Source organism: Polypterus senegalus, chromosome 8 (assembly GCF_016835505.1).
Source record: "Polypterus senegalus isolate Bchr_013 chromosome 8, ASM1683550v1, whole genome shotgun sequence".
In the NCBI taxonomy this organism is placed as follows: Eukaryota; Metazoa; Chordata; class Cladistia; order Polypteriformes; family Polypteridae; genus Polypterus; species Polypterus senegalus.
In genome coordinates this window covers 71,214,187-71,241,465 of record NC_053161.1, presented here as the reverse complement: position 1 = coordinate 71,241,465, position 27,279 = coordinate 71,214,187, and the positions used below count along the sequence as shown (strand labels likewise).

Below are 27,279 nucleotides of genomic sequence, written 5' to 3'. Positions count from 1 at the left end.
AAAAAACTCAACTCCTCGCATGGAGAATCTGTCCAAAACTTTTTGACGATATGGCAAGACTTAAAAAGTATATATACTGTATATTAAGCACGTATTGTATATTGGAGGGAAAATGTTTTTTCTTTGTACACCTGGTTTAGAGGTGGTAGATTCCTCCTGTTAATCCTCCTAGGTGTCCACTGACTCCAAACTCTCTCCTCCCCTTCACAGCAATAACAGCAAAATTCTGTGCTACCAGCTTGGGATCTTTAATCTCATATATGTTGATTTCATGGTGTCAGGTTGAAAATCCTATAGATTATTGTCTAAATAAAGTTAAAGGGATATTGAGTTTCTGTTTTTCATATAATGCTATTGTAAATTACTGTTTAAAAAAAAAAAAAAGTTTTATTTTGATTCATTATGCTTTGTGGTGGTTTTCAGTGAAAGTAAGTGAATGAGTGTTGGCATGCTGGGGGGAAGCGAGCACTGCATGATGCCACTGTGATAGATGTTTTTCTTGTGTAATCTTGTACTGGATACAAGTGGATCTAGTAAATGGCTGGGTAAATTAAAAAAGAAAATCCTAGACACAGGACATCAGTCTATTAACACAGTGAAAATACAGCCTTAGAGTGATACTGAGTTATAAGATGTTCAGTTACACAGAAGAGATGAAGAAACTTAACTTCTGTAAATTGTTTTTATTGACTTTCCAAATTGACTGCATTTGAAAAACTGCTCCTCTCTATAGGCGCTTTTCCACTGCATAGTACGGCACAACACGGTTCAGTTCAGCTCACTTTTGGGGGGTTTTCCACTGGGAACAGTACCTGGTACCTGGTCCTTTTTTTAGTACCACCTCAGCCGAGATTCCAAGCGCGCCGAACCGTTACCAAAACGTGACCTGTAAACTCTGCTGGTCACTGATTGGCCGGAGAAAATCGTCATTACTGCGTCACTGGCTATTCTTTTCTTTAAAGGTACACACACGCGGAAGTTTGTGTCCCGTCTCTCCATTGCTGGATGCAGTTTGTTGCATAAGTGGATGAATGTTTCTTCAGACATTCGAAAGTTCTCCAGCCACTGAGTGTTTGTAAAACTGGGAACAATCACATCCCACCACTCTGAAGCACGGTTAAATGTCCAAACAGATGGTCTGTTGCGGCGACTTTTTTGCAAAATGTGGAAGATCTGTAATATACAGAATCAGCATTTTAATGTTACACTGGCAGTTAAGTTCATTTTATGCTTTGCAACAGTGATAAAAGTTAGCTTGTGATGTGCTTTTTTTAGATGCTTACCCTTGCGCGTCGTCAAGCTAAAGTGTTGTCGTTGTCTGCGTGTTGTTGCAAAAGTTCCACGGTGTCACGGCAGTAGAGGTGGCGCAACTATAACGACACGTGAATAATCCCGCCCACTCTAAAGCGGTACTAAACTGCAGTCGAAACGCAAACCAAGCCGAACTGAGCCAAACCAAGGTGAGCTGTACTGAACCGTGCTGTGCCGTACTATGCAGTGGAAAAGCGCCTTATGGTTTGTGGGAGCACATATTTCCAGTAAATGTTGACCTCTTTATTACATACGCAAAGCACATACACATTTAGAGCAAGTTCACAATTCAATTAAGAATCCATACTGCCTTTCCCAGCAACCTCATCTAGATGGAAAACCACTATTGCAAAGTTAGATTCTCAAATTAACCTAACACACGTGTTTGGGACAAAAACCCAGCAAGGCAATCCTTTACAGTATTTCCAGTATTTTTCAATATGCTATATATGTAAAATGTTGTTTACTTAATGAGCTTATCTCACTGATGGTTCATTTTTTTGTGTGTTTGTGACTCAAACAGGTTTTTTTAAAGGAAGGAACGCTGATGAAACTTTCCCGTAAGGTCATGCAACCTCGGATGTTCTTTTTGGTAAGGGTCTTTTTGATGGGCAAAAAAAAAAAAATAATATTAAACATCACTGATAGACAAATGCAGCACTTGCATTGAGAAGCAAAAGAAAGTTAATCTTTGACACAATATAGCATATTGCTGTTATCAAATTAAGCAACAAATGTCACAATAGAGCAGGGCTCTCAAATTCCAGTCTTGGAGGGCCATAGTGGCTGCAGGTTTTCATTCTAACCCTTTTCTTAATTAGTGACATGTTTTTGCTGCTAATACTTTTGAATTAATTATAATTGATTTGCTCTTGAAGACTCAGACAATTTAATTGTTTCTTTTTCCTTAATTAGCTGCCAAACAACAGTGAAATACAAAATGAGACTAAACATGACCAGCAAACTGTCCATCATACAGTATCTGAAAATAAAGAAAGATGAAGGTCTCAGGAATGTTGATCTGCTCAGTTCCACGAAACATTTTAACAGTGCTCTTAGAAAAGAGAAAATCAACAATTTCAGAAATGTATGCTATTGCAGAATGAGAGCTGCAACAAGCCATGGAATTAAAGAATGGGTTTAATTAACAACAGGAATCGGCGTCTTATTAAGCAACTCCTTGAAGTGAAATTGGTTGAAGTTTGAGGCCCTGACTTAGTTGGTCTTCTATTGGCTCACTCACTTCTCATTTAATTTCTGTTCAGGTGCCGTTTAAGGAAAGAAATGAAGCAATTCAGAGGAAAGATGAAGAAACTCAGGGAAACATCTTAAATAACAATTTAATTAAAAGTAATTCTAAAGAAGTTAATTAGCAACAAAAACAGGTCACTAATTAAAAAAAGGGTTAGAATGAAAACTTTCAGCCACTGCGGCCCTCCAGAGCAACAGACAATACTTGTGGAGATCAGGTTTAAATTCTATCCTTAAGGTTTTCTTAAACAGGAAATTGCAAAATATTGTATTCTCCACCATTAAACTGCACTCATTAACCATGTGATGTTATGAACTTTCATGCCTTCAAGCATGTGTTCCACATGTTGTATTCACCAGATCTGTCGTCCTTTTACTAAAAAGATTTCAAATGAAAGCATGCAAAAAGCCATTACCAATCACTCACAATCCTCAAAGAACAACAATTACAGGGATCCTTTCAGTTGTGGAACAGGAGATAGAGGCAGTATGTTGCTTCCAAAGGGACCTATTATAAAGGAGACCAAGTTGTAATAATATTTCCAATACAATTTTCTTTAATAATAATTGCATGACAGTCTTCATATATAAAATCAAAGGATAAAATACAATGTTGAGTAGTGGAAATTGCTCAATATTTACCAGTGTTTTGCAAAGCCTCAACTTCAGTCATTTTAGTAATTTTTTATATTGCATATCTAGTTGTCATTTTCAATTAATTTACAATTTATTTTTGCTGTAATGGAATGTATTGCTTATCAAACTTTCCTGGTGTAATTTGTAACATGCAGTGTGCGTGTGTTATTTTATTGGCATAAAAGCCACTTAAAACCACCATCAAAGAGTGGCATCCACCTGGATGAGGATATTACATTAGGAGATAATGTAAGATGAATGACTTCAGCTGGTCTTGTGTCAACCACTAGAATTTACAGGCTTGGCAACTCATTAACTTATTTGACTTTATGGATGAATTCTATATGCTCAGCACTGCATTGTGGATAGTTCTTTGCATTCATGAGCAGCTGTACGTAATATGTACTTAATTTCCGTACATTACCCAACCCGCTATATCCTAACTACAGGGTCACGGGTGTCTGCTGGAGCCAATCCCAGCCAACACAGGGCGCAAAGCAGGAAACAAACCCTGGGCAGGGCGCCAGCCCACCATATGGCGCACACACACAGCACACACTAGGGACAATTTAGAATCACCATTGCACCTAACCTGCGTGTCTTTGGACTGTGGGAGGAAACCACAGTACCTGGAGGAAACCCATGCAGACATGGAGAGAACATGCAAACCGGGAAGCAAACTCTGTTCTCCTAACTGCAAAGCAGCAGTGCTACCCACTGTGCCACCGCGCCGCCCCATGTTCTTAATTTGGTGTTCATAATATAGTAAGTAAAATAACACATTTAAATTATTAGAAAACTAATATCTATTGCACAGTTCAGAATTTTAGATCATAATACATAAATGCTGATAATGACCATTTTTTCTTGTTTTCAGTTCAATGATGCACTGTTGTATACAACTCCTGTTCAGTCTGGAATGTATAAGCTGAACAATATGCTTTCTTTAGCAGGAATGAAGGTAAGACTTTTTTTCCTCTGAATGAAGCTTTGACTGGTTTATTGCTGGTCAAATGATTACATTGTTTATATATGTGCTAAAGCTAACCTGTTCATAATTACATATTTATGATCAATAAAACGTTTTTATTTTGTTACCATATGTAGAATTTTTTTTTTTTGTTGAAATTAAATGATAATCATGGTTAACGTTAATTCTTTGAAAAGTACATCTCATCTCTACATCACATTAGATTATTTTAACAGACATTTTGAATATAAAGAGAATTCCTCACTATGCCCCATTCCTTTCAAGTCTTTGTACAGTTTATCCTTTTTAATATAATGCTTTCTATGCTGTTTTGATAAGCCAAACCATCTGTGTGTGGTGTTTGTACCAAAAGACACAATACATCATCTCCTTCTATGTTAATATCATTTAATAACATTTTAATATTAAAACCTTTCTTGCATATCTTTCAAATATACATTGATTCTACTTGAAACCTAAGTAAATATTGCATTTTAGGTGTTCAAGCCTTTTTCAAATTATTTCAGCAGTTAGTATTTTATGCTTGAATTTTGAGCTAGGAAGTAGAGACAGCAATGCACAACTTCTAATGTGGGAATGTTTACTATTGTCACTTCTTGGGAAAAAAGTTGGTTTGTTTTTTTCATATACTGTAAGTAGTAAAATGGACAAGTGAACAAGATGGGAGTTTGGTTCTATCAAGATGCAGGTTGTGTATTTTTTTAGGAAAGAAATTCATGGTTAAATTCAAACAAAACGTTTAAAAACGTGTGTGGTCAATTGAAACAGACATTGGTAAATATTAAAATAACCCTATATGTCAAAAGGGCAAGCTCGCCCTTTTAAGAAAGATCTTTTTTGTATTTCCTCCTATTATTCCTTTTGTCATTGATTACAGTCAACAGACTTGATTATGAGTGCATCAGTTTGTAAATGATTGCATTGTTCCATCAGTGACTTTAGAAGTGCCCTGATATGTTGTAACAATTTGTGAAACATAAACTTAAACATATCTAGAACCAGTTTTTTATTTTGTTTTGTTTTATTTATAAAGGTTAGCAAGCCTACACAAGAAGCGTACCAGAATGAAATAAATATTGAAAGTGTGGAGCGTTCATTTATTCTGTCAGCCAGGTATGAGTTAAATGTGATAGCATTTATTTTGTAAATGTAACACAGGCATTGATTCATTTTTTAAATTTGGTTAAGCAATTAACATGTTAAAAGTACTTTAATGCCTTCAAAATGCTGTTTGATACATTTTTCTTAGGTGATAGCTCACTAATGCAAACGGTACTCAGTAAAACCCTCTTTTCCCTTCAGTACAGTGTTTAGCCCTCAAAGCATTGATTCAGCAAGGTGCTAAAGAAAAATACATTTGAGTTCTGGTCCATGCTGATTTGTTAACATCACACAGTTCCTGCAGAGTTCTGGCCACACATTGAGTCAACCTCCTGATGTACTTGATTCCAAGAGTGTTGTTTTGTATTGAGATTTAAGGATTGTCCAGGCAATTGCAGTAAAGTCCTTGTCATGTTTGTAAAATGAGCCAGAGAGAATACATGCTTTAGACATGACCCAATATCCATCTACAAATGTCTGTTAAAAATGGTGAAAATGGATGTAAAATGCTGCACATGGTTATGAGCAAAACTTACATATAGTATGGTAGTCCGGTAACACTCATTTAGTATTAAGAGACTCAATGTGTCTTAAAGCACCCCCGCCAAAATTACACTACTAACATTCATCAGTTCAAGCACCAGCAATATCTTTCCAGTCTTCAGCTGCCCAGTTTTGAAGACCACATACCCATTGCTGATGGATGTGGAATCAGGTATAAGTTACTGCTTTTACAGATCATCCACATCTGATGACAAAATGAATATTGAAATCCCCGACAATTACTAACCCAATCTAATTAGTTGTTATAGATATGAAGTCTGAGAATTCCTAAATAAAGGGCACATTATATTTAGAATGTATTTAAATAGTCAATAAGAGAGATGGTGTCACTCCTTGAATAACTATACCAAGCTACTTGAAGGACATGAAAAGTGCCAAAAACTGGTAGCTATACAGTTTAATCGGCTTGAAAAAATACTTGCTAAACCTTTGCCTTTTCATCTTGGTAAACCAAATTAGCAAAATTGTAATATGGAGGTGGTGCTTCAATTAACACTACACCATCAGTACTGGTCCATGTTTCAGTGAATCTAAGAAAGTCTGTTTTCCTTTCACTTATAAGATTGTTAATGTAGAAAGTCTTACTGATTAATTCTGTTATATTTAGTAAAATAACATTTATGATCTTGGTTGCTGCATCAGTGTGTTGGGGCACCTTGAAATAGCAATTAGGTTATTTGTATTTGTCCCACTTAATCTGGACTCTTTAGCTAGTCCACAGTATGTTACTATAGGGCTAATAAAGTACACATCTATTGGTGAAGCCACTGCAGAATGATCATATTCAACCATGGGTTTACAGTAAATAAGACTAGCACTATGTAGATTGTTTAAATCAGCATCACTGTTATTATTTTTCTTTAGATAGAATGATTTAATAGTAAGAGTACTGATACTTTGTAAGGTCATTTTATAAGTTACCGGTTGGTATGATTTCATCTAACAATTAATGAGAGGGATATTTATTATATTGTGGACATTAATCACTCATCATATATTGTAATTAATGAATTAAAGCCAAATGTAACCAGTAATAATATAAAACACTTGTATACGAGGTGAGACACAAAAATAACCGAACTGGGCTTGGGACTTTCCTGGAAAACCGTCTGGAGTTCGGATGAACGTGAATCACAGAACTATATCCCCTCCTACACGCCCTCTCAAACAGCTGACTGGCTAGGTATATCCTGGGAATAGCACAGTCAGTATTTGCATAACATTTGCTACACGAGTTGCCGCGATAATGTTGGATGAAAAAAATCGAACATCGAATCAACATCAAATTTTTCGTGAAATTGAACAAAACGGCCACAGTTTGTCTCACACACAAGAAAATGTGGAAGATGTTCAACGGCCAGGTCAAAGGGGGGGATGTGTGCTTCACCAAGACAATGCTCCCGTGCACAATACTTTTTCCGTAAAGCAGTTTTTGATTGACAGAAACATTCCTGTCCTCTATCATCCTCCCTATTCACCTGATTTAACTCCCTGTGAGGGAACAACATCAAGCAAGAAGACTTCCAACAATCAATGGAAGACACGTATGGAGCAGTGTAGAGATCAGGAGGGGGAGTACATAGAAGCTGACAATGTTTAGAATGCTGTAATTCATCTATATATACACTAGCAAAATACCTGCGCTTCGCAGCAGCGAAGAACTGCATTAAAATTTTTATTAAGAAGAAAATTAAACCTTTTTAAACTGAGGGAAAATATGCCAATAATTATTTGTTAAGGATCTCTTTGTAAACCATGTTGTCAGTTCGGCCCTCCGGTTGTAACATGACCAAGCTGTGCGCTGAGCTTACTCTTTAATCGGTTTCAGTTTCATGGTTTGTTTCAATTACGACCGTATTTGCAGGATTTGTTGTGTTGAAGTGACATTCGGCATCTGTCAAGCATTGTAACCACACAACCGGTTTCATCGATAAAATCACATCCAGCTTTTGAGAGTTTAAACATTCATAAACATCAAAGTGTCCACTACTGAAATCATCACCTGTGAATCTAAGATGTTTAAGAGGCATTGGCGGTTGTCGAAAGGTGTAAAATATTTGGCCATTTCGGTACACTTGAAAGCAACAACCGAACAATTCAGTGGCAGTCATCAACTCACATGCAGAACCATAGGTGAAGGGCTTAAGCATTTCACTCTTATAGTGCTCCTGTGTAGTATAATTATCTCCTGTACCGTCATCAGTCCACACCTTGAACCTGTCCCAGTCATTCAATACATAAGACACAGTGTTCCTCTGGATATCAAGAGTGAGCCTGATATGGCCGTGCAATATGTAACAAAGAGAATGGAAAACGTAGGTGCCATCTCCGGGCATGGAAACCACTCGGTAAGTGACAGTTCTTTGATTGATAGTGATCACCTCGATAGACATGTTAATGGGGGTTGGAATGATAAAGGAAATGGGTACCTGAGAAATGTAAAGTAAGTCTAAATACCTATACAATAACTATAATTGTAATAAACAAACAATAAAACAGCGGAGAAGCCGTGGATTAAACAAAAAGGCTGTAGTTATCAGTAGGGAGACGTTAATCCTGTGGCGAAGCAAGGAAGGGAATGTAGAGACCGGAGCGACGGATGGTCTTATATAGGCAGGCAGCCAACAATGTGGGAGGCGTTGGGATGGGGGACCCAACACCACCTCACACGGTGGCCGAGCTGCAGGCTATGGACGTATATATGTACATAAGTAGGATTCAGTTAGCGTTGCGAACCCGTGTATCAAATTTCTTGAAGATGGGCCCATAAGTAACAAAGACTGTTGAAAAGTTCAATATGGCGGCCAACAGTGGCATCATACCACCGAAATAAGTACGTACATTGGTTTCGGTTAGTGCAGGGAAGCCGCCTACCAAATTTCGAGAAGATGGGGCCATAAATAAGAAAGTTCAACATGGCGGACGTTGTTGACCGTTATGACCATTACGCGTAGAATTTCGAAATGAAACCTGCTTAACTTTTGTAAGTAAGCTGTAAGGAATGAGCCTGCCAAATTTCAGCCTTCTACCTACACGGGAAGTTGGAGAATTAGTGACGTTGGAAAGTTCAATATGGCGGCTGACAGTGGTGTCATACTACCAAAATAAGTACGTACAGTGGTTTCGGTTAGCTCAGGGAAGCCACCTACCAAATTTCATGAAGATGGGGCCGTAAATAAGAAAGTTCAACATGGCGGACGTTGTTGACCGTTATGACCGTTACGTGTAGAATTTCGAAATGAAACCTGCTAAACTTTTGTAAGTAAGCTGTAAGGAATGAGCCTGCCAAATTTCAGCCTTCTGCCTACACGGGAAGTTGGAGAATTAGTGACGTTGGAAAGTTCAATATGGCGGCCAACAGTGGTGTCATACCAACGAAATAAGTATGTGCATCGGTTTTAGTTAGCGCAAGGAAGCCGTCTACCAAATTTCGTGTAGATGGGGTCAGCCTTCTACTTACACGGGAAGTTGGAAAATTGGTGAAGTTGGAAAGTTCAATATGGTGGCCGACAGTGGCGTCATACCATTGAAATAAGTAAGTACATCTGTTTCGGTTAGCACAGGGAAGCCGCCTACCAAATTTTGTGAAGATGGGGCCATAAATAAGAAAGTTCAACATGGCAGACGTTGTCGACCGTTACGTGTAGAATTTCGAAATGAAACCTGCTTAACTTTTGTAAGTAAGCTGTAAGGAATAAGCCTGCCAAATTTCAGCTTTCTACCTACATGGGAAGTTGGAGAATTAGTGATGAGTGAGTGAGTGAGTCAGTCAGTGAGTGCTTTGCCTTTTATTAGTATAGATATATACATACATACATACATACAGTTGGCCCTCGTTTATCGCAGTTAATCAGTTCCAGACTCTACCACGATAAATGAATTTCCGCAAAGTAGGATTCTTTATTTAGAAATTGAATATTTTCGCAGTTAGAGCATAGAAAACCTGTTTACAACCTTCTAAATACGCTTTTTAACATTATTAGAGCCCTCTAGACATGAAATAACACCCTTTAGTCACCATTACACTCGTATTACCCAATATATTAGACAAAATAAGAGAAAACAAGACATATTAGATATATATATACACACACACACATACATATATATATATATATATATATATATATACAGTGGTGTGAAAAACTATTTGCCCCTTTCCTGATTTCTTATTCTTTTGCATGTTTGTCACACAAAATGTTTCTGATCATCAAACACATTTAACCATTAGTCAAATATAACACAAGTAAACACGAAATGCAGTTTTTAAATGATGGTTTTTATTATTTAGGGAGAAAAAAAAATCCAAACCTACATGGCCCTGTGTGAAAAGTAATTGCCCCTTGTCAAAAATAACCTAACTGTGGTGTATCACACCTGAGTTCAATTTCCGTAGCCACCCCCAGGCCTGATTACTGCCACACCTGTTTCAATCAAGAAATCACTTAAATAGGAGCTGCCTGACACAGAGAAAAGACCAAAAGCACCTCAAAAGCTAGACATCATGCCAAGATCCAAAGAAATTCAGGAACAAATGAGAACAGAAGTAATTGAGATCTATCAGTCTGGTAAAGGTTATAAAGCCATTTCTAAAGCTTTGGGACTCCAGTGAAACACAGTGAGAGCCATTATCCACAAATGGCAAAAACATGGAACAGTGGTGAACCTTCCCAGGAGTGGCTGGCCGACCAAAATTACCCCAAGAGCGCAGAGACGACTCATCCGACAGGTCACAAAAGACCCCAGGAAAACGTCTAAAGAACTGCAGGCCTCACTTGCCTCAATTAAGGTCAGTGTTCACGACTCCACCATAAGAAAGAGACTGGGCAAAAACGGCCTGCATGGCAGATTTCCAACACGCAAACCACTGTTAAGCAAAAAGAACATTAGGGCTCGTCTCAATTTTGCTAAGAAACATCTCAATGATTGCCAAGACTTTTGGGGAAAATACCTTGTGGACTGATGAGACAAAAGTTGAACTTTTTGGAAGGCAAATGTCCCGTTACATCTGGCGTAAAAGGAACACAGCATTTCAGAAAAAGAACATCATACCAACAGTAAAATATGGTGGTGGTAGTGTGATGGTCTGGGGTTGTTTTGCTGCTTCAGGACCTGGAAGGCTTGCTGTGATAGATGGAACCATGAATTCTACTGTCTACCAAAAATCCTGAAGGAGAATGTCCGGCCATCTGTTTGTCAACTCAAGCTAAAGCAATCTTGGGTGCTGCAACAGGACAATGACCCAAAACACACCAGCAAATCCACCTCTGAATGGCTGAAGAAAAACAAAATGAAGACTTTGGAGTGGCCTAGTCAAAGTCCTGACCTGAATCCAATTGAGATGCTATGGCATGACCTTAAAAAGGCGGTTGATGCTAGAAAACCCTCAAATAAAGCTGAATTACAACAATTCTGCAAAGATGAGTGGGCCAAAATTCCTCCAGAGCGCTGTAAAAGACTCATTGCAAGTTATCGCAAACGCTGGATTGCAGTTATTGCTGCTAAGGGTGGTCCAACCAGTTATTAGGTTCAGAGGGCAATTACTTTTTCACATAGGGCCATGTAGGTTTGGATTTTTTTTCTCCCTAAATAATAAAAACCATCATTTAAAAACTGCATTTTGTGTTTACTTGTGATATATTTGACTAATGGTTAAATGTGTTTGATGATCAGAAACATTTTGTGTGACAAACATGCAAAAGAATAAGAAATCAGGAAGGGGGCAAATAGTTTTTCACACCACTGTATATATATATATATATATATATGTATGTGTGTGTGTATATATATATAATATTTTTTTTTTACTAAGTTTATGTTGTTGTTTTGGGATCACATCTTAATCATGTATCATGTTTTTTACTCTGTTGTTTTTCATGTCTATTAATCAATTTACTGTAGAACCTCAAATAAGCATATGCAAGATTATGATTTTAATCCTGCATAGTAATAATTGAATTGTATTTTTTAATGGTTAACTTGAAGTAACTTTTGTTTTATTAAGCTCCCTTTAATGGGTGTAGACTAGTCAAATTCTTATCAACAGTTGTGTGTATTTGGTGGTTTTGTGTGTATTTTTTTTTTCCAGTCCATTTAATATTGTAAGTTTTATAAGGAACTCAATGACAAGGCCTTTTGCAAAGCAATTTATAGATCAGAATGAAAATACTTATACTGTGTACTAAGCATTTGCATTCCAATTTCATGAGAATATGAGATTAATTTTACTGCATGTATGTGTACAGTACATTAATTTTAAAAATGAATAAGTATAGCCTATACTATTAACCATTTAATCTGTCTCTGCGTCCAATTAAAAGATGTCTTTGTTTAAAATGAAACTCATGTGAATATAATTCATTAAAATATTAACCATCCCAGAGGTATTCAAAAACAGACTCTGTATGAATTACTTAATATCCACTCACTGTATTAAAAATGAGCTTGTTATGCTTATGCCAGTGTATTTTAAGCAACTATTATTTTTACTCTCTGTACTGATGTCTCTGCCTGTTTGTTCTCTTAAAGAACAGTTTTCTCTTCTTTTATAGACTTGCTAGGCATTTTCCCAGTCTAGTTCAAAAGTTCCCTGCCTAGCAAGATCTTTGCCAATTGCACAAGTCTTGCAAATAGTTGTGTGGTACAGCAGCAATATTCACTGAAACACCTGCTTTATATTTTTAGAAATGGTTTGCTGCTTGCCTATAGGAACTAGTGTTTTAAGTATAATGTGTATTGCAACATAATGCACTGTTAGCATTTTCATTGCAACAAGATAAAGTAATGGCACAATTACATCTTTTAAACAGCTTTTTCCTGTTTTTTTAGTTTCCAGAATTGTAATTCATCTTTTCAGATGAATGTACCCCTCCAACCAAGCAAAAAGAAGACCCAGCATTCTCATTTACCTTCTTAAAATATTAACAACAACCTGTATGTTATAAGACATGGTCTTGTTTTTTATGTTTTGGGGATCTAAAAACAGGAAAAAGTGGGCCAACTCCAAAAAAAAAAAAAAAACTCATGAGTGATGTCACGTTACACTTCCTGTCAGTCTTCCTTAACTTACTGACCTTTTTATTCATCCTCTACAGGATGTCTGTGGTGAATTGATAACATCTTCGATCAGCAGGGAAAATACATCTTTGTTAAAGTACAAAGACACAGTTCTGTTAAGTTGCTTTTAAAGACAAAATGAGCTCTGTATTTTGAGTGAAACACATAAATTGATGGCAGCATAAAGCCAACAATTTACTGTTTATAGTCATATACATCCTTTCCTGTGAAGAAATGTAATAGAGTAATAAAGACTTTATAAATGCTTGTTTATTTAGTTTTAAGGTACTCTATTTTTAGAAATTTCAATCTGTCAATCTAACATATTTCAACTACAAATTTTAACATCTAAAGTGATGTGGGCTTACCTAATAATTTGTGTCATTTCCTCATTGAGCCTAACCTTCTGGAAAATCAGCCTGTGCTCTGTTGTTTGCTGTTGGAACATTAACAGCAGTCAAGCTTGATGTTGATTGTAGTGCATTGAACTATATTGTTTTGTTGTGGATTATAAAGTAGGAATACTGGACATTGACTAAAAATGCAATATTAGTATTGGAAATTTTAAGAGAAACGCACTTCATCATAATTTGTAAGTCCTAGATCATTTTGTTGTTGTAGTGTTTTTTTACCCTTTTTATTTTAAAGGAATACTCCACCTAAAAAAATATGTTACTTACCCCGTGTAGTTTATAGTGATGAGTAAGGAAAAAACTTTTAATCTCATGTTTTCCCACAGAATGGAGATTAAAAAGTTTACAATATAATACAAGTAACTGGTGACTAACAGCAAACAATGTAAAAAAGGAAAAAAAAATCTCATGTTGTTTGTGTCACATAAACCTCATATCAGTTATCCAGCTATATGCTCTAAACATGCAAAACACATGTATTTTTTTGATGAAATAACCTAGTAAATAGGGTTTTAAGACCGCTATAGATTCGCCCACTGGGGCAGCAGCATTTGCATCCATCCATCCATTATCTGACCCACTATATCCTAGCTACAGGGTCACGGGGGTCTGCTGGAGCCAATCCCAACCAAACAGGGCACAAGGCAGGAAACAAATGCCGGACAGGGCACCAGCCCATCGCAGCATTTGCATTCATTTTATATGGTTTTACTTAAAATTCTCCCTTATTTTTCCTTCTCTCATATTTTTTCCCTGACGAAAGCACCTTTTTCATGGCTTTTGTTTTTCAAGATGCTGTGAGATGCCATCCCCTTATAGATTTTGACTTTATGAATAAATAAATGAGAATATTCAGAACAATTTGATAAAATAACTTGTATAACTATTATATGCTAAGCACAGATGTAATATCTAGATAATGAAAAACACAAATGAATATGTTATAGTCTAGCACACATTCCTGTTACTAAATGATTTCTTCTTAGTTTATTAGAACTCACTTTGCTAAATACAGGGTTATCAGGTGATGAGGCCTATCACAGGAGAACTGTTCACAAGGCTGGAGTTAGACAGGAAATGTACACACTCAATCCTTCTCATACAGGCCAATGTAAAGATACTTATTAACCTGACAAGTGTATCCGTGAGTACTAGAAGAAAATCCACATGTACACATGAAGAATGTGCCAACTTCATATATAGACAATGACAAAACTGTGTCATGTACTACCTCTGCATGAAAATAAAATCTATATAAAAATGAAAACAAAAAAAAGCTTTTATAGCCAGAGTTGACTTTTAGAATGTGTAATCGGTATCAATCTCAACTCCGATCAAAGATTAATCTTATACTTAATATTTATTTTTAATCATGAATTACATGTAATAACATTTTTGGTAGACTTTTTTTCATATAAAGTGAACATTCGCTTCTTTAAATTGGCTTGTAACATTTTTGCTGTACTTTTTTTTTTTTTTTAATACATATTTTCTCCTTTTATTCTAATTGATACAGTTCTGCAGCAGAACGGGATGCATGGTTGTGGGCCATTACCAAGGCAATTGATGATTATGCCAAGAAGAGGATTACATTTAGTGCCAGCAAAAGTTTTGAAGAGGTATATATACAGATAAAGATATCTATCTTGTGGAATTTGGTAATCCTGAGAGACAAAAGGATTTTTGAATCAATTATTGTAAATTGGTTTTATATATCAATAACTCATAATTCTTTTAAAATATATAAATTGCATTCATTTGTACTTTTTAAATTATTAAAAATAAACAAACTCAAGCAGCAAATTGTTTTTGTTTTGTTGAAAGCATTTTTTCTTTCTTTTCTGGAGGCTGATCAAGTAAAAATAGACTGCAACACACCTTTGGGTTCTAAAGCTCCAATTTGGATTCCAGACCTTAGAGCTACAATGTGTATGATCTGCACTTGTGAGTTCACTTTAACATGGAGAAGGCACCATTGTAGAGCATGTGGAAAGGTAAATGGAAGTTTGCATAATTTTTTGTCAGTGTTGAATAACTTTCCATCCTATGTTTTGTACTTAAATTATGTTAGCTCTATTTTTTTTTAGATTTGGGGTAATGTATTACATCAAAAATCAAATTTTACATTTTCGAACACAGTCCTACAACCAAACTAGTGATACTTGGTTTTATTTATTTTATTTTTTTTAAATTACTGCAGTTTTCCTAATCACTATGCATAATGTTATAATTTTGCAAAATATGCTATGTCTGTCATTAATATGCAGTTGTAGTTTAGGTGTTCTGTAATTGTAAGGAAAGTTTCCTTTAACCCCTTCTGCAAAACTTAAACAAATTTTAAAAAAGAGGAAATTTGTAATGAAATAAAAAAAAACTTACAAGAGAGGCAATTTAAAACCGTTTGTTGAGGTAAGAACGGAGTAATGTGGACATTTTAAATTATACAGCTACACACTATTTTACATTTTAATTTCAGATTGTATGTCAAGCTTGCTCTTCAAACAAGCATGCACTAGAATACCTGAAGAATCGTCCTGCCAGGGTATGCGACCACTGTTACAGAGAACTTCAGAAGAAAGGTAGGGGCCTGTTGTCAAAGAAGGAAGAGTATTTTTAAATTTTAGTAATTTTGAAACAAATATTTAAATGGTGATTCATTTGTAAAGATGTAATCTTCTCTAAGAAATAAAATATTGACTGGGTTGTAATAGCATTAGTGATTATTTAGAAAAATACATAAAGCACAGCAGTCTACTAAAGGAGACTTGTAGTTGGACCATTCAATCGCTAATTTTCTAAAGTGGGTGCATGGTTATGCACTGATTTTCCTTGAAAGCCAAGACAGTGTTTCTAATTTCAAATAATAGCTTGGTACAGGAAACTGTTTGAATCATGGGAATTGAATGTCAAAATAGTTTTTATGTTTTCCAAATACATTGTGTATTTGGTGTTTCTCGCACTTATGTTTTGTTGGTTGGCATATGTAGTCTGATATTTACATGTTTTAGCTATACATTACTGTGCAAAAGCCATATGATGCACAAGAAAATTATTTTTTAAAGCTAGTTATATGGGCAGTAACTACTTATCTGTTGCAAACACTATATTGAATTAAATATACAAAATATACAAACATAAACATTAATCAGAAGTAACAATTATGTTTTTAACATAGTACCATTAGAATAAAAAACTGAAGTAATACACTTTGGTACATTGCTCTATAATATTTTTCTAGTTGGCAAATTCTACCTGTGGCTGCAGGTTTTCATTCCTACCCTTTTCTTATATAGTGACCTTTTTTTGCTGCTAATTAACTATTTCCCCACATTTTACTTTTTTTGAGACTCTAACCTCTAAATTGATTCTTGTTTCCTTAAACAGAACCCAAACAGAAATTTGATGTGAAGCGAACCAACAGATGGCCAGCTAAGTTGGGGCCTCAAACTCCAACCATTTTCACTCCATCCAGTTTCTTAATTTGAAGCTGATTCTTGTTTCTAATTAAACTCTTGATTTAATTCCATGGCTTGTTGGTGCTCTCATTCTGCCTTGGCAGACATTTCCAAAACTGTTGATTTTTGTTTTTAAGAGCACCGTCAAAATATTTTTTGAAACTGAGCATATATCAGCATTAATGAGACCTTCACCTTTTATTTTCAGATATTGTACGATGGACTCAGCCTTATGGTAATGTGTTGGCTCATTTTGTATCTCACTGTTTGGGTGTGCATTAAGGAAAAATAAATAATTAAGGCGCCTGAGTCTTAAGTAATGCATCAATTAAAATTAAGGCAAAGATTTAATTAGCAGCAAAACTTGATTAAGAAAAGGGTTAGAATGTAGTAGTAACAGTAGTGCTCCAGGGCCGGAATTAGAGACCTGGCCTGGAGACTGCTACGTCTGCCAGTTTATTACTGCTACAGTGCAGAGTTTATCATTCTATGGCTGGTAGCACTGTCACAAGTATGTTGTTTTAAAAAGGGCGTACAGTCTTTGTGGCCTGGAGCAGTTTTTGGCAATTTCTAGAACATTATCACCCTATTGTTTTGCTATAGCTCTCGGCCCCAAGTACGAACGGACTCAACTAGGTTGGCTGTACATTGGTGCACAACTGTACTTTACTATCTACTAGCAAAATACCCGTGCTTCGCAGCGGCGAAGTACTGCCTTAAAATTTTTATTAAGAAGAAAATTAAACCTTTTTAAACTGAGGGAAAATATACCAGTAATTATTTGTTAAGGATCTCTTTGTATACCACATTGTGAGTTTAGCCCTCTGGTTGTAATATGACCAAGCTGTGCGCTGAGCTTACTCTTGAGCATGTAACGTACAGTTGGCCATGTGAACAGTAATCTTGTTTCAAATCTCACGGCTTGGATTGCTGCTGTTACAGTCAGTTTGAGTTTCATGGTTTGTTTCAATTACGACAGTATTTACAGGACTTGTGTTGAAGTGACATTTGGCATCTGTCAAGCGCTGTAAGTATACAACCCGTTTCATCGATAACTTCACATCCAGCTTTTGAGAGTTTAAACATTCAGAAACATCAAAGTGTCCACTACTGAAATCGTTACCTGTCAATCGAAGATGTTTAAGAGGCATTGGCGGTTGTCGAAAGGTGTAAAATATTTGGCCTTTCGGAACACTTGAAAGCGACAACCGAACAATTCAGCGGCAGCCATCAACTCACATGCAGATGCTTAGGTGAAGGGCTTAAGCATTTCACTCTTATAGTGCTCCTGTGTAGTATAATTATCTCCTTTACCGTAATCAGTCCGTGCAATATGTAACAAATAGAATGGAAAAAGCAGGTGCCATCTCTGGGCATGGAAACCACCCGGTAAGTGACAGTTTTTTGATCGATGGTGATCACCTCGATAGACATGTTAATGGGGGTACGGTTGAAATGATAAAGGAAATGGGTACCTGAACAATGTAAAGTAAGTCTAAAATACCTAAACAATAACTATAATCGTAATAAATGAACAATAAAACAGCGGAGAAGCCATGGATTAAATAAAAAGGCTGTAGTTATCAGCAGGGAGACGGGAATCCCGTGGCGAAGCAAGGAAGGGAATTTAGAGACAGGAGCGACAGACGGCCTTATATAGGTAGGCAGCCAACAACGTGGAAGGCGTTGGGATGGGGGACCCAATGCCGCCTCACACGGTGACCGAGCTGCAAGCTATGGACGTATATATGTACGTAAGTAGGATTCAGTTAGCGTTGGGAACCCGCGTACCAAATTTCTTGAAGATGGGCCCATAAGTAACAAAGACCATTGAAAAGTTCAATATGGCGCCCAACAGTGGCATCATACCACCGAAATAAGTACCAAATTTCAGCCTTCTACCTACACGGGAAGTTGGAGAATTAGTGACGCTGGAAAGTTCAATATGGCGGCTAAAAGTGGAGTCACTCCACCGATAAAAGTACATATATTGGTTTCGGTTAGCACAGGGAAGCCGCCTACCAAATTTCGTGAAGATGAGGCCATGAATAAGAAAGTTCAACATGGCGGATGTTGTCAACCGTTATGACCGTTACACGTAGAATTTCGAAATGAAACCTGCTTAACTTTTGTAAGTAAGCTGTAAGGAATGAGCCTGCCAAATTTCAGCCTTCTGCCTACACAGGAATTTGGAGAATTAGTGACGTTGGAAAGTTCAATATGGCGGCTGACAGTGGCGTCATACAACCAAAATAAGTACGTACATTGGTTTCGGTTAGCACAGGGAAGTCGCCTACCAAATTTCGTGAAGATGGGGCCATAAATAAGAAAGTTCAACATGGCGGACGTTGTCAACCGTTATGACCGTTACACGTAGAATTTCGAAATGAAACCTGCTTAACTTTTGTAAGTAAGCTGTAAGGAATGAGCCTGCCAAATTTCAGCCTTCTGCCTACATGGGAAGTTGGAGAATTAGTGATGAGTGAGTGAGTCAGTGAGGGCTTTGCCTTTTATTAGTATAGATTCACTATAGCCATGTTAACATAAAATATGATATTTATGTCTGTAAAAATGTGTCAGCTATTTTTCATATATCTTCTTGAAACACATCAGTATTTTGGGTTACTGTCCACTAAACCCATTTATTTGTTAAATTGCACCACTTGCACTTTTGGTTCAACTAATCACCAACTCATCCATTTAAATCAGGTGTCCTGTTGATGGAATTAAAAAAAAAAAAACATAAAAAACCTAGGGTGCCTTAAAGAGATGATTGGAATCACACCAGTTTTGTACCCAACTTAAAAGAAACAAATACATAAATAAACACTTACTGCACAGATAATTAGCTTCAAAAGTAATTTTCTTGAGTGGTACTCTATTCTGTAATGCCTGGCTTGACTCTGGTTCAGAAAATTTGTTGATCTATTTTTTCATTGCATATTTACCTTTATGAATGTGACATTTAGATAGATAGATACTTTATTAATCCCCAAGGGGAAATTCACACACTCCAGCAGCAGCATACTGATAAAAACAATATTAATTAAAGAGTGATAAAAATGCACTGCACAAGTTAAAAAATGCAAGGTGGAGAGTACGAGGCAGGTATAACAGACAATAACTTTGTATAATGTTAATGTTTACCCCCTCGGGTGGAACTGAAGAGTCGCATAGTGTGGGGGAAGAACGATCTCCTCAGTCTGTCTGTGGAGCAGGACAGTGACAAAAGTCTGTCGCTGAAGCTGCTCCTCTGTCTGGAGATGATACTGTTCAGTGGATGCAGTGGATTCTCCATGATTGACAGGAGCTTGCTTAGCACCCGTCGCTCTGCCACGGATGTTAAATTGTCCAGCTTCATTCCTACAATAGAGCCTGCCTTCCTGACCAGTTTGTCCAGGCGTGAGGCGTCCCTCTTCTTTATGCTGTCCCCCCAGCACACCACCGCATAGAAGAGGGTGCTCGCCACAACCATCTGATAGAACATCTGCAGCATCTTATTGCAGATGTTGAAGGACGCCAGCCTTCTAAGGAAGTATAGTCGGCTCTGTCCTCTCTTGCACAGAGCATCAGAACTGGCAGTCCAGTCCAATTTATCATCCAGCTGCACTCCCAAGTATTTATAGGTCTGCACACAGTCACCTCTGATGATCACGGGGTCCGGGAGGGGCAGTACCTTTAAAACAAAAATGATGAGTGGTGTGTTTGGTATAGCCAAATTATACTTAAACTATACTATAGGTTTTGAAGAAAATCTATTTTAAGCTTGTGTTCTGTTACAATGCGTTTAGTGATTGAATCTGTAATCACAAAAACATGAGGTTTTGAAGATATTATAAGCTTCCATTTTATCAAAAATGCATAGTGTCTGAATTTGTAATCATTGACAAGTTACTGTACCATGTAAAATGACCCACACACATTTATAGTCCATTGTGGAGTTCTCAGTTAATAAGTCATGTCCAGTTGATTTTGGAGAATAGCTCAAAATGTTGCACTACTTGATTAATTCCAAGACACCATTCAGATGTTAAACCATAGTGAGAAAGAGAGAGAGAGCAAGAGACGGACAATAACAGAGCATGTTAGCAGTCTTTTATCATTTTACTTAAATATTGTTTGCAGAATTAAATGATTATATAAATGATTCAGTTTCTCTGGAAGCACATTTGTGTTTCTGTTTCCTTCTTTAACTAGAAATCTCTGGCAAGGTTTTGGTTATATAAAGAATTTTGACCCTGATTTTCAGAGTTATTTGGATGTTTATGCTTGAAAGCATTTTGTTGAAAATGACTCTCATAGCATCTATAAATTCATTCATAATAAATTTATATCTATATAAATATGAGTTTGTTTATATATGTATATATGGTAAAAATAGAGCAGTTATATCTGAACAACCATAAATAATAATCACAGTAACATCCTATTGTTGCTCACTACAATACTTCCCTATTTCTTTTTAAAAAAAAATACATAATGACCAACTTTGTTTTTGTGCTGTCAAGTTAATATTATATTTCAAGTCAAAGAGCACTGGAAAGTCATTGAAGTACTATAACTAAAATATGTGTGAAGTATGAAAAATGATTTTAAAACTCTTAGTTACAAGGTAAAGAAAGAAAAAATATCTTATTGAGAAGAAACTGAACTGCCTAAAATTGTTTAAATTTAATTAATGCGCAGTTTTCAGATCCTGAAAATATATTTTCACAAGGTATGGCAAAGCTTTGGAAGATTTATTTTTTAATTGTCATATTGTCTCTCTTTAATTTAGAAAACCATTCTTCTCCTAAAGTGGTATCTCCCAGTAGCAAATGTACAAGCAGTGCTTTGTCTTCTGTTCTCCATAGCATTCCTTCAGGACGGAAACAAAAAAAGATCCCAGCAGCCTTAAAAGAAGTAAGCAAAGTTTTAAATGTGACTAAAATATGATACTGTAATATCCAGACTCAATTCTACACTTTTCTGTTTGTGTTAAGGTTTCTGCAAACACAGAAGATTCCTCTATGAGTGGCTACCTGTATAGATGCAAGGGTAATAAGAAGCAGTGGAAGCATCTTTGGTTCGTTATCAAAAACAAAGTGCTGTACACATATGCAGCTAGCGAGGTACTTAAAGGATATTATACATACAAATCAAATAACTTCAGCTAACTAGAGTACAAATTGGTGGCTGTATGAATTATGTGATATGTCACAATTATGTAGATATGCAAATTACATTACTTCTGTAGTGGTGTGCAGCACTATCACATTTATGATCTTCTGGACAGCACGTTGCAAATATGGACTTTAATGAGCATCAGGTTAAGAAGGATAAAGTGGTTTTGTTGTTAGGTGCCATTGAGTCAGTTCCAATCCTGAGCCATCCTCAGCATTGTTCCAGCCACTGTGTCAGTCCACCTTGTGCAGGCCCTTCCTCTCTTCCACCTACTTTACCGAACAGGATAAAATTAGAAGATCAGTTTTTACACATATACATCAAAGTAATCATCCATAGACTTTTGGTTTATTTTGTAACATATGGGATTTTCATACAGTACTTAGGCAAACTGCAAAAATGTTAAACTCTTTCCCCCTCCTAAGAAAAAAATCATTTCCAAGTGATCATTTTCAGTAACGAAATTAAAGAGATGTAATGATTTTATATAGCATTATATAGCATGTACGATATGTCATGAAATGCAGGGTACTCAAAATAAAATGTATATACTTTTTCTTTTTTAAAGGATGTAGCAGCTCTAGAAAGCCAGCCTTTACTAGGATTTAACTTGAAAGAAGAGAAAATGCCAGAATCTAAACTACAAATCCAGCTCTATCATAAAAATACACTATTTTATATCTTTAAGGCAGATGATACGCAAACAGCACAAAGGTATGTTGAATGAAGTTAAGGAAAAAATATATGCATGTTTGTTTACTGATATGTAATATAAATTAAAAGTACTGTGATATAATATCAGTAAAATGTTAAGTCTTACTGTGTTTTCTTGGTGTTTTGTTTGTATTTTTGTAGGTGGATTGAAGCTTTCCAGGAAGCCATGGTCCTTTAATGGTTTGCAGTTTGCCGAATCTTGTAAATTCTGTTTTGTATATATTTTTTTTGCTTATATTGCACAAGAAATGACTATATTACAAGAGAGGAAATTGCAGTAGTAGCTGTTAAATTCAAGTGGAACACACCCCACTAGAAATGACTTGTTTTGAGCCCACACAGTGCTATAATTGCAGCTTACTTTTGCATCTTGTTGCAGGAAAATTATTTTTTACATAAAGAATCTCTATCAACTACAGACAATGTACAGAAGCACATTGAAATGATTTAGTGTATCCATTTCCCTACACTGTATAAATGTTTTTTTATATTTGCTACATGAATATTGTACAGTATAAGCAGTTTATTAGCTCACTTATTCTGTCATTTAATAATATAAAACAGGTGCTGAATACATTCATACAGTTTTAAGCTCTCCAAGAAGGCTGTTTTGTGTGCATCCCCTTCGGTTTGCTTTGAGAGACAATGAAACATTAGGCAGTCTCTTGTGAAGCTTGCGATTTAGCTGTAAATGGCATTTTGCTTTACTGTACGAAATGCCAAAGATGCTTTAGATATGTCTGTGAGTGTTCACAAACTAACTGTCATCTTAAATCTAACAACAAGGCAATTTGTTGTGGGCTTCTAGTAATACATTTCATTGTGCACTGAATGAGAAACTGGAATATAAGCCAATGTCCATAGTAATGTTTAGCGTACTGTTTTATTTAAGAACAAAAACAGCCGTAAATGCTGTTGCTTTCTTTGCACATTCTAATTGTTTCTTTTGTGTAAATAGTATCTATCTTGTTAATTTCTGTTTCTATATGTTGTCTTGATATTATATTTTTGTAATGATCAGATCAGAGGTCCTAAAAGGAAAACCATGCTGCTACATTTTACAACCACAATATTTTTAACAAGTACATTTTATAAAATAATATAGATATTATGTGTTCCTTTCCATAAACAACTTATAATATTATACAGAGCCTTATTAAATACTTCAAAAAGCTTACAAATTGTATTTATTTTGAGTTTAAAAGGATTTGGAATGTTACATTTTTAATCTTTATTTTACAGATAGTATTTTATCAGTTTTTATTTGTTGTCCCCTCATGTTTGCAAAGCACAATAGCTTAACTCGCTTAAATGTGTTTGAGTATAAATTTTATATTTATTTATTTTATTGATATTTTTTTAGAAAAAGATACTCGCTTCATGTGTTAAGAACACCCATCCCAAACATTTCATTAAAATAAATTTCCAAAAATGGAAAGGACATTTTTTTTTGTTTATCATTTGAAAGGTTTGTGTGGTTGTGTTAGACAAATCTGTTAGGTGTTATGTCCTACTGTACAATAAAAACTGTTATTAGATTTATAATATTTTTATACATAATTCCACAGTGCAAATAATAAAACTACAGAACATAAAGACCACTATCATTTTAGAAATAAAATGTTAAAATGTTGTCAGTCGTTACTGAAACACAGAATACATGGCATTATTCCAAAATCCTTATTGGCAAAATAAATTCTTGAAATGAAACTACTGCACATATAAACATTTTCTTCTAAAATACTGTAATAAAGTTAATTGAATAGTTAAATGTGATCATTTGTCCTTTTTTGTCAATATTAATGGTGTGTTTTGCTTGATTACACTGTGGTTATTTTATTACTATTTTTTAATACATTGTATAGATATTTTTTGATCCTCCAGCATTTGTATAGATGTTGAGGAGTTGGGGGCTGGAAGGTGGGAAGGTTGTGGTCACTTTGAATTGCACTATATTATAGAATTGGGAGCATTAAGAAAGTGAACCTTTGTTTGTGGCTGGGGACATAACACTACCACTTTGTAAACTGATAGAATTGCGACTTGATTCTATTAAACTATTTATAAAGATTTTTCAATTTTAAAATGTAATTTTGCTTTGCTTCTTCTTTTTAATCTGGATCTATTGTATAAATGGTTGACTTATTCTAAATTATATTTGTTACACATTTGGATATTTTTATAACATTTTGGAAAACATTTCAAAAACAATTAGTATCGTTGTCAATAAAAAAAATATTTATATTGATATGTACATAGCTAAATGACCTAAATCTTCACATTTCCTGAATTGCACATTGGGCGAGGAGGAATTAAACAGTGTGACCATGCCGATTCTACTTTCCTGTTACAGTGTACTGAAGTACTGTAAATGTATATATGAAAAGTCTTGGCAAAATGTACAGCCATTAAAGAAACAGTGCAGTAATATTACATGTAATCAGTTAACAGTAATGAAGTGGGAACAGTGGAGAAATCAGTGTTAAGTGCATGGCTATTACAATGCCATTATGTGATATATTTTTTTATAATAAAAAAAAATAAAGTAATAGTTTGGTTTGCATGAAAACCTGCATGAGCTTCACTAGGTATGCAAATGATTAGCGTTGTTTGTCTTTGTTACATATACTGCCATCTCTACAGCAGTATGCTTACCGTAAAAAGGTGAGTACCTCACACGATAGGATCATAGTGGTCTTGTTGCTGTTAGTCAAGGGGAGTTTTAATTCTTGAGGACATACCGAGGAAATACTGTCACTTACTGACCAACCATTTTATGATGGGCCTTCCTGGTGAGTTTTTCCAATAAGGTCATTATCATGCTTTTGTGGTATTAGCACCCAGATGTGTCTCTGGATATACAGCATCTGCAGAATGTTCTGAAATGCCAGCTACCCTCTTTGGACTACTGAATCTGGTTGGCTTGGTCACATTACGCTGTTCAATTCCTGAAAGACTCCCCATTCCCACGTACTGCCCTATTTGAGACAAGGAAATTGTTGTTTGATCTTGGTTATTGATCCTTTCTTGCTTATATGTGACTTGTTCTGTTCATTGTTTTTGACACAACATTGAACCATAACTTCTGGATGCAATTATTATGATGTGACAAAGTCTTATAGTCTAGTCATCATGGAAATAGGAATAATGTTCTCATTTATGGTTTGCCTATATAGAGTATAGGACAAGAATTTCCCTCCCCAATGGCAGGTCACACTTTCAAGCATTTTTTACTAAGCATAAAATATAATAGGATGTTTTATGAGCCTGCTCTTTAGCATCAAAAGAATTTGTTGAGTGCAGCATACATCATATCTAGAATTTTGACAGTAATTAGTTAAAATTTTGTCATAAAAAATCAAAGATTCTGAAAATATACTTGCATTGGGAAAACTAACAGAAGGTATTTTATGTATATGATGAAAGGCATTCCAGGGTCTTGTTCAAACTGTGCTGTCATCCATGCATTATGGTTGAATATTAATTACTATTTACTATAGTAGTCTTTGTCCTGCGGTGGGTTGGCACCCTGCCCAGGATTGGTTCCTGCCTTGTGCCCTGTGTTGGCTGGGATTGGCTCCAGCAGACCCCCGTGACCCTGTATTCGGATTCAGTGGGTTAGAAAATGGATGGATGGATGGATATAGTAGTCTTTTTCCTGGTGCTGGAAGAATAGCGTATCTCCCAGTTCCCTATAACTTTTCTGCAGGGAATAGGCACGTGCAAAATTTCACATAATACCGACTTAAAGGAATACAGGACACCACAGGAAGAGATGAAAAAATGGATCTGAAACATCAAAAGAGAACCCAAAATAAAAATTGTTAATGAAGCCAAGGCAAACGGCAAGCAGTTTTTTTTAGTACTACTCCAGTAAAACACAATTTAAGAAGCCTTAGGGGACACAAATTAAGAAATCATTGAAAATGAGAAGGAAATAGCAAATGAATTGAACAAATATTTTACCCAAGTATTTGTAAAGGAAGAAACAAATTAAATATTTCATGCAGAAGTAAAAACAAACTTTGTAGATCTTAAAATAGAAGAGTCAGATGTGCATCAAGATGTGAATACATTGAAGACTAACAATACCCCTGGACCTGATGGGATTTTTTACCAATTGTATTGAAAGAAATGAAGATATGAACCCTTATTAGGCATATTTGAACAGTCACTTAGGGGGGGAAAAAAAGTACCCGAGGACTGGAAAGTTGCAAATGCAACTCCATTATTCAAGAAAGGATACAAATGGATCCTGGTAATTATAGACCAATAATTATTACATTTATGCCATGCAAAATTATGGAAACTATAATAAGAAATAAATTAGGAAAGTATTGAAACAGAAATAAACTCATGCTGGCTCTTATTTACTATATTATGAGAGGAAAATCCTGTCAAATCAATCTTTTAGATTTTTTTTTTTTAAGAAACAACCAGAATAGTTCACAAAAACAAAGCTTATTAGCTAATTTACCTAGTCTTTCAAAAAGCCTTTGATACTTCACCAAAGAATTACTTCTGAAATTACAAGCTGTAGGCATCAGATGTAACCTACAAAACTGGATCTTAGTTGGTTAACAGACAGGAGACAAAGAGTACAGATAAGAAGAGAATGTTCAAT

The 27,279-nt window shown here is 35.7% G+C and overlaps 1 protein-coding gene across 1 annotated transcript in view; it reads left to right on the top strand.

Annotated features, from left to right (window-relative positions):
* The window catches only part of fgd6 (FYVE, RhoGEF and PH domain containing 6), a 151,120-nt gene extending 126,393 nt beyond the window's left edge, over window positions 1–24,727 (top strand). The window contains exons 12-21 of the mRNA XM_039761247.1: window positions 1,835–1,903; window positions 4,076–4,159; window positions 5,223–5,302; window positions 14,840–14,942; window positions 15,171–15,317; window positions 15,800–15,902; window positions 21,556–21,680; window positions 21,761–21,889; window positions 22,510–22,655; window positions 22,797–24,727. Coding sequence (XP_039617181.1) covers window positions 1,835–1,903; window positions 4,076–4,159; window positions 5,223–5,302; window positions 14,840–14,942; window positions 15,171–15,317; window positions 15,800–15,902; window positions 21,556–21,680; window positions 21,761–21,889; window positions 22,510–22,655; window positions 22,797–22,833 — 1,023 coding nt within the window. The 3' untranslated portion in view covers window positions 22,834–24,727. The remainder of the gene's footprint in view (window positions 1–1,834; window positions 1,904–4,075; window positions 4,160–5,222; window positions 5,303–14,839; window positions 14,943–15,170; window positions 15,318–15,799; window positions 15,903–21,555; window positions 21,681–21,760; window positions 21,890–22,509; window positions 22,656–22,796) is intronic.
* Window positions 24,728–27,279: the final 2,552 nt, after the last annotated feature.